This window comes from Citrus sinensis, chromosome 8, assembly GCF_022201045.2.
Source record: "Citrus sinensis cultivar Valencia sweet orange chromosome 8, DVS_A1.0, whole genome shotgun sequence".
In the NCBI taxonomy this organism is placed as follows: domain Eukaryota; kingdom Viridiplantae; phylum Streptophyta; class Magnoliopsida; order Sapindales; family Rutaceae; genus Citrus; species Citrus sinensis.
Window position 1 is genome coordinate 17,711,339 of NC_068563.1, and position 8,605 is coordinate 17,719,943.

The following is an 8,605-nucleotide window of genomic DNA, read 5'->3' on the forward strand; positions in this document are numbered from 1 at the left end:
GCTGAGTCAAGCAGGGCGTTGACCTCATCGACCGATCTGGATAAGCACGTCCTCCATAATACCATGATGTATTTTTGTGGATCGATCTGCAAGTTGTAACACCACTGAAGTTGGGTGTAATTCTCCTGTTTGAAGATTTCAAGAATCTCACCTATGGATTTTCCTTCTTTCCTTTAGCTAACCTCTGAGGAAATGGAGCTTTGGGAACATATTCTCGTGGGTTGGTTTCTTCTTTCTCTTCCGATGGTGAGTCCTCAACATTCACAGGTACAATTTAATTTTCTTTTGTCACCGGCATCCCCACTTTGTTGTCGACTTCTTTTACTTTTCGCAAGGTCATAATTGCTTTGACCTCTCCATGATGCTGTGGTGAATTGGTACTTGCTTCATGCACTCCTTTAGGATTAGGCACTGGTTGACTTGGAAACTTGCCTTTCTCAACAGTCATTGCCAAGGTTTAAACTAAAGAAGCAAGTTGTCCCACCATCTTCTCGAGGCTTGAAATTGATTGGGCTTGTGAGTTGAAGCCTGCTCTCAACTCATTTCGTAGTCCATCAATGGTGCGGTTTTGTTACTCAATCGTAGAATGAGTAACATTCTTGAAATTCTGGAATGTATCCTCCCATGGTCTGGGTTGAGAGTAGTTCTGGTTCTAATTGTATGGTCTAAATGGTGGCTGAGAGGCTTGAGGAACTTGAGGAATTTGTTGCATTGGTGGAGCTGGAGCTGCTGGTCCATTCTGTTAGAATCCTTGAGACGATGAAAAATTGGGGTGGTCTCTCCATCCAGGGTTATATGTATTGGAGTATGGGTTGTAATTTGATGGTTTTCTCATTACACCTATGTCATTGGCTTGATCTGAGTATGAGTCATAGTCATGTGATTCTGTTGATTTAGCAGTCGATAACGATGCTATTTGTCGGGAAAGACCTTCAACCATCTCCTTGATTTCTTTGATTCCCGAAGTTGACTCGCCAATGTGACCTCATTCACTCCCTTAATTCTTTTAGTATTCCTGAGTGATCGACTCCGTTGTTGGGAATTATCCGCTTCTCGCTTGAAGAATTCCCAAATCTCTAATGCACTTTTTGACATTAGCTCTCCTCCACTTGTTGCCATTAGTCATTCTTTTACATTCGGCAATAATCCCTCCAAAAAGTATTGGGATTGGTGCCATTTCTCGTACCCATGATGTGGACACTTCAAGAGTAGCCCATTGAATCGCTCCCATGTTTCGAAAAACTGCTCATCTTCTCTCTGGGTAAACTCTGAAATTTCCATGTGAATAACATTGGTTTTATGCACTGGGAAATATTTATTCAAAAATTTTGTTACCATTTGTTCCCATGATGTAATGCTATTAGCAGGCAAAGTATTTAACCATGAACGAGCTCTATCCTTTAAAGAAAATGGGAATATTCTAAGTTTTACATCATCATCTGAAAAATTCTCATATTTAAATATTTGACAAATAGCATGAAAATCATTCAAATGATTATATGGGTCCTCATTTTCTAGGCCATAGAATATTGGGAGACAATTTAGCACACTGGGTTTTAGTTCAAAACTCCTAACAGCTACATTTGGGTATCTTATGCATGATGTGTTCAAATTAGCTAAAGGACTGAAGTAGTCCTTAAATGGCCTCTCCTGTGGCTGCAAATCCATTTTATTTTTAACTTGTTTGTGTGTACGCAGTGTTTTTTCCAATTCAAGGTCTATAGGCTCAAGATTAGGTAATAATGACCTACGAGTCTACGACCATGCATGCAAGGAACACAAAAATAAATGGGAACAAAACAAATAAAAATAAAGAAGAAGGAGAAATTATGGTACTAACCTTATCACGTTGTTACAACCTTTCTATAAAAACACACTAAAACAAATACGTGAAATAAATTAACTAAAAATAAATTAATAAAATAAACAAAAATTACAAAGAAGAAGAAAAAAAATAACTTGAAAATTAAATTACAAAATTTTAAAGAAGAGAAAAAGAAAAGAAATACGAACCTCTAAATGCTAATTCACTTTTTTTTTAATAATAAGGAAAGGATGCAAGAAAAAAAATAAAAGAAATAATTCACAAAAATTAATTTTACGAATTAAAATAACTTACTTCCCCGGCAACGGCGCCAAAAACTTGTGTAAATTTTATTGAACTCGCAAGTGCATGAATCTATTGTAAAATAGATCAATAGTGACGAGTGTCGATCCCACGAGGAGGTGGATTTTAATTGTGTGTAGAATTAATTTTTCTAAATGGGTGGTTGGATTTATGGTGAAAGTTGATTTGGAATATCCTAAAATTGGAATTAAAATAGCGAGAATAAATTAAAGAGAAATCTATTGAAATGATGTACTTGGGTATCTGGATCCGCATTAACATGCACAATGGGCTAAATATTCTTTATTAGTGCCAATTAAATCATGAGGGAGGAATCCACACCTCACGAACCACACTCTAATCAATATGGTGCTAAGGGCTTATCGTGCCAAATAATAACAACCTTGTACTAGAGAGCCGGTGAAACCAAGGCGGTATCTAGACAAGATTATTATTATTTGTCGACGAGAAGTCAGAACATCCACAAAAACTAGAGGGGAAGAGAAAGTAAATTTACCAAATAAAGCCCATGACACATGTTGAAACTTTACCTTCAACCCAAGCTTGAAAGAAAATTAACTACTCATAATTGAACTAGGGATAAAATGGAAATTTATTAAAGTACGTAGAAAATACATGATGGAGAATGAATTACAGAAAATGGAGTCCAAAAATGGATTCAAAGCTATCAAGTTAGAGGGGGAGGGCCCCTTTTTATAGATACATTGAGTAAATCATGGCCACCGGATTAAAAACTGTTTGGACGCTCAGGATTGCGCCACGTCATCAATCAACAGTACGCGGTTTGAACAGTAACACAGTTTGACCCGGCTTGAACAGTAACGTGGTTTGGTTGAAAATAATCCTGTGTAATGCATGTACCGTATGCGAGAGTTTTGGTCCATTGATATGCTGCTGTTGGTGGTATAAATACTAATGCTATTGGTGTCAATGTGCAAGTGTACACAACAAGTAATAAAGTGATGAGTATTCAAGATCGTCTCCATAGGAATTGATGTTATCAGATTTGCTACAGCAATCTTAATAGTGCAGATTTTGTGCTAAAATAAAATAAACAATGAATGAAACTAATGTACTAATTAAAATAAAAAAAGGCAATAAATAAAATGCAACAAAGTAAATTATCACGTCAAACTCAAAGATAAAACTAATGGTTGACTCGGTTGCTGCAGTATCTGCTATAGCACTTGGCAGAATCCTTATGTATCCTCAGCCGTCGCATGTTAGATATCTTATATCTATATACAACCTAACAGTGATCAATTGTTATGCCAACATAAGATATAGCATTACACGTTTAGGTTCTATTTACCCTACAAGGTGAATCCCTATGTCTAGTTCATCACTAATTTTAGATTAAGCATGACCCTTTTGGGATAAGTTACACTCAATCCAGGAAACCTAATTTAAAACCAAGTATTGCTCTGATATGTTCCACTAAGATAAGCTCTTTTGTTGCTCTCTCCTAACTTGTATCATTAAATGGGTGATCAACCGAAATAATGAATAAACATAAATACTATCAAAACAAACTGCTACAGTAAACATGCAGCAACACATATATTCAGTCAATAAATCATCAAGATTGTTTATCACTCAACCACAAATAAATTTAGTTCATGATTTACAAAAGAAAAATAAAGAACAAAGTTTCAGTCATGAAACACATCCCCATAAATAAATAGAAAACAAGAAAATAAGAGAATAATAAGAAAGATTGAGCTCCCAATTGATTTCTGCAAATTCTCCTCTTGTGCAGCCCTTAATCTCTCTCTTGAATCTTGTTTTTCTTTTGTTTCTTTATGTTTTTCTCCTTGGGTGACGGCCCTCCCCCTTTCCTTATGATATGTGCCTCTTTTATAGTTGAAAATTAGGGTAAACGGAACCCTAGGGCGCGCATAAGTCAGATTAGGAAACTGCAGATCGCAATTCTGCAGTTATCTCGCACGGAATTTTCTCTGTCGTTGTTCTAGGATTGCTACAGCAACGGCTACAGCAACTGCACTGTTCCAGATTTGTTTCAATTCTTTTATAGCCATGTTCTTCCTCCTTTTTGCCGGCCTATTGCATCAGCATTCCTTCCATGATTTATAAGCTTCTGTAAACCTACAATTATGCACACAATTTAAGCACAAATTACTTTAAATCGAACAAAACTTATTAAGACTGACTAAAATGATTATTTATACAAAATGTAACAAAAATGCAATAAAAACACATAATTTACTCTCTAAGTATTATTGATTTAAGTCTAAAAGTGTCATGATAACTCTCATTTCATAGAGTTATCACACCCCCAAACTTAAACCATTACTTGTCCTCAAATAATGACAATAACACTAACACTTCAATCACACAATCATTCAACAAATAACTTAGCTTTGTCATCATATTTGCAAGGATTCTTCCACCCTCAGATCACACTCTTAATCACGCAAAATAGTCATAGTAGTTTAGTTCTAGACTTAGGCTTCATTCTGTTCAGAGTGTGTGTGTGCCACTTTGATCAAATTCCAGAGGTGCTACAACATTACACAGACATATAATTCAGAGATAGAACACAAATATATTCACATATGGGGGAGTAGAATTCACAAATAAACTCAAACTGTGCTACAACAATAATTTTTTTTTTCAGTTAAACCCTTCAATGCAACATTGAGCTTTCATGTGAATGCCTATCACTTATAATGACGACACCCAATTACTCATTCAAAGTACATGTCAGAGTTGCTATAGCAACGTATTCAGGATGTTATATCTAGGTCATACCTTTGGACGCCTTTGACTCAAGGCTGAACATGGGGCTCATGAACAGACCAAGTTACTCAGTATCCTAGGTAGCGGACCTCTTTATCACCATTTTTTTTTGCTTTTCTTCTTCTTCTTTTTTTCTCTTTTTTTTTATAATTGCTGCAACACTGCTCGTAGCTTGTGTTGCCTTTGGACTCAAGTTTGCATATGAGGTGCATACTCAACCCTGGTTACTCAGCAACTTAAACCATTGGAGTAGAATTTATTTCATAACAGGCACAGTCCAACAAAAATTTTCCCCCAAACTTGAGATATTTTCTACTCTTTTTTTTTTGTTTTCCTGGCTCTGCTGCAGTATTCTCATAAAACTCAACCAAAGTCTAAGTGTCGGGACAGAAGTTCAACCTCCATCTATAACTATCTCTACTTGGCTTTCTCATAAATACTGAATAACACTCAATTTATCTTCATTAGGTTTTCAAATCCATACACAAATATTAGATAACAGAGCTTCACACAACACAAGCATAAACACATGCACTCAGAAACACAACCCCCCAAACTTGAGTGGTGTTGTGTCATCATAAGCACACAAAACAAAACCACATGAACCGGATATGCATACACTAAATAAAAGGACATGCAGAATGAATCAGAAAATTAAAACTAAATGAAAGAAAAGTTTTTTTTTTTATAGAAAGAAGTAAAATAAACTAGCGGGTAGGGGTACTCCCCTGTTGTTGGAAGCACTACTACAGCACAGGCTGTAAAGGGTCACTTCTTCTTTGATCCACTTCTCAAACGCTCTTTATCATAAAATCTGATCAATCCATTTGCTGCTACAAAAGAAAGAAATGCCTCTATTGTTTGAGAATCTTCTGTTATATGTCATGCTGTAAATGATGCTGCAGCAATTCCCTCATGCTTGTTTTGCCCACATTTGTTTTTTACTTGCAGCAATTTAACACAATGACATAAAAAATTAGATGCACGCTTTTTAAAAAAAAACAAAAAGACAAATTAAATAATTTAAAAGCTAAATTCAATGCCTTAAAAACTTGAAACAACTTCCCTTATTGGGTTGCCTCCCAATTAGCGCTTGATTTTAGGTCTTTCAGCCTGACCTTTCTTGTTTGCTCAACCTGGATCATTCAAGAACATATCCGTCTTTAGGTTGTTCACATCATCTCTCATATAGTGCTTCACTCTCGGCCCATTAACCTTGAATTCTTGTTGGTCTGGCGTGAGTTCCCTTTGCTGGATTTGCTCATCAATTCTTAAGGGTTGCTTCTCCCCTGACCATGCTATGTTAACTGCTCTATGATCTTCATCATCAAGTTCTTCAAATGTTACAGCATTGATTTCTTCCTTACTGCAGCAACTGTGTAATTTCTCTACTACAACAAAGTCCATAACACTGATAAAATTACAATCTTCAATCTCATCGGGACTCTTCATGCTATCCAGCACATTGAATGTAACTTGCTGGTCATTTACCCTCATAGTTAATTCTCCTTTTTGAACATCAATTAAAGTCTTTCCCGTGGCTAAGAAAGGTCTTCCTAAAATGATTGGCACTTCTTTGTCTGCTTTAAAATCTAGCACAATAAAATCCACCAGAAAAATAAATTTATCCACCTTCACCAACACATCTTCAATCTTCCGTTCTAGATAGGCATGAGATCGGTCAGCAAGTTGTAGAGTCACTGTTGTTGGTCTATATTCACCAACTCCCAATTTCTTAAACACTGATAAAGGCATGAGATTAATGCTAGCCCCCAGATCACAAAGTGCTTTACCACTGTATTTAGTGCCTATGGAGCATGGGATTGTGAAGCTTCCTGGATCCTTCATCTTCTGCGGTATCTTACTCTGAAGCATTCGGCTGCACTCTTGTGTTAGAGTAACTGTCTCAAATTCTTCAAGTCTTCTTTTCTTTGTCAAGATATCCTTCAAAAATTTCGCATGGTTTGGCATTTACCCTAGAGCTTCCACAAAAGGGATATTGATATGTAGTTATTTCAGCACTCCCAAGATTTTGCTGAACTGCTTCTCTTGTTTTTGCTTCTGAAACCTTTGAGGAAATGGTGGTGGATGTCTAAACTGTTGTGCTGCAGCAGGTTGTGCAAACTACTTCTCTTTTACTCCACTCGGGTCTGTTGTTGTTGGTGTTGTAGCTTCTTCACCACCAGGTGCTGGATCATAACTTTTTACAAATGATGTAGCAGAACTGTATTGATTTGCATTCTAAAAATTGGAAGACCGTGACTCCTTCTCTACTTGAGTGTCTTTGTGGCCTTTGTTGGACTTAATTATTCTTTTTGGCACACCAACTGAATTATCAACATCCTTTCCAGATCTCAAGTTAATCACCTTGCAGTGTTCTTTCCCTTCTCTTCTTGGGTCCTATGTATTACTAGGTAAACTACCATGAGGTCTGTTGCTCAATGCTGTAGCAAGCTGTCCAATTTGATTTTCTAAGTTTCTCAAATATGCAGCATGACTTTGGACAACCGCTTCATTCTTCACAATATAATCCTTAATCAAACCTTCAATGGAGCTAAGTTGATCATTGTTGATGCTTCTTTGCTCTTGATTTTGCTGATAAAATCCAGGTGGTTGAGCAGGTCTATTCTGTCCACTAGGTGCTGCAGTAGTCTGGTTCTGATAACTCCATGAAAAGTTCGGGTGATGTCTCCATCCAGAATTGTAATTGTTTGAATATGGATTGTCTTGGTTCTGTCTATTGAAGCTGCCTACATAATTGATTGAAGTTAGATTCCCAGGACAATTGTCGAATAAATGCCCTTCTCCACAATAAACGCACGACACATCAGAAATTTGGTTAACAGTTACTGGAGCAGTAGTCATAGCCTTTACCATCCTTGTTAATGAAGTTACTTGGGCTGACAATGCTGTCAAGGTATCTACGTTATGAACTCCTACTGTTCCTCTTGCTGCAGCTTGTCTAGTTGATGGCCACTGATAATTGTTGTTAGCAATCCTCTCCAAAATTTCATAAACCTCATTGTAAGACTTAGATAATAAAGTCCCATTTGCTGAAGCGTCCACCATTAATTTAGTACTTGGGTTGAGACCATTATAGAAAGTTTCCAACTGTATGCAGCAAGGAATACCATGATGAGGACATTTTCTGAGTAACTCCTTAAATCTCTCTCATGCGTCACACAATCTCTCATCTTCAAGTTGATGGAAAGATGTGATCTCATTCCTCAACTTTGCATTCTTGGTTGGCGGGAAGTATTTCAACAAAAATTTGTCAGCCAAGTCACTCCATGTAGTGATAGAATCTGGTGGTAGAAAATTCAACCATGCTCTTGCTCGATCTCTCAAAGAAAACGGGAAAAGTCTGAGTCTCAATGTTTCCTACGATGCTCCAGCAATCTTGAAAGCATCACTTACTTCCAAAAATAACTTAAGGTGTAGATAAGGATCTTCGGATGGCAAACCATTAAATTGCCCCACTGTTTGAAGCATCTGAAACATCACAGGTTTGAGTTCAAAATTGTCAGCTTGAATGTCAGGTCTAACTATTCCCGGATGTATGGCTTGAGGAATCAACACTGCGTAGTCTCGAATGGCTCTATCTCTATCGTTCGCCTTGTGAATAATGTTGTTGTTCCCTGGTTGCCTTTGAACAAATTGTCCATTTAGACCTTCATGTACATTGACTGGTTGTATCCCCTCTCTACGGTTCAAGTT

General features: G+C 37.0%; 1 protein-coding gene and 2 non-coding genes across 3 annotated transcripts; 2 read left to right on the forward strand and 1 right to left on the reverse strand.

The window, feature by feature from the left end:
• The first annotated feature begins 1,183 nt into the window (after nt 1-1,183).
• LOC127899512 (small nucleolar RNA R71) lies at nt 1,184-1,289 on the forward strand. Its single transcript, XR_008051389.1, has one exon. It is a non-coding gene; the product is annotated as a small nucleolar RNA R71 (small nucleolar RNA).
• A 4,730-nt stretch (nt 1,290-6,019) lies between these two features.
• Nucleotides 6,020-6,859, reverse strand: LOC127899360 (uncharacterized). The gene has a single exon (XM_052432718.1). The coding sequence runs from the start codon at nt 6,857-6,859 to the stop codon at nt 6,020-6,022; it is 840 nt and encodes a 279-aa protein (XP_052288678.1).
• A 1,156-nt stretch (nt 6,860-8,015) lies between these two features.
• On the forward strand, nt 8,016-8,122 carry LOC112496577 (small nucleolar RNA R71). Its single transcript, XR_003063117.2, has one exon. It is a non-coding gene; the product is annotated as a small nucleolar RNA R71 (small nucleolar RNA).
• The last annotated feature ends 483 nt before the right edge of the window (nt 8,123-8,605 follow it).

What these genes read in the sequence shown, in the direction of transcription:
- LOC127899360 (XM_052432718.1), bottom strand. Translation starts at nt 6,859, where the DNA reads ATGCCAAACCATGCGAAATTTTTGAAGGATATCTTGACAAAGAAAAGA.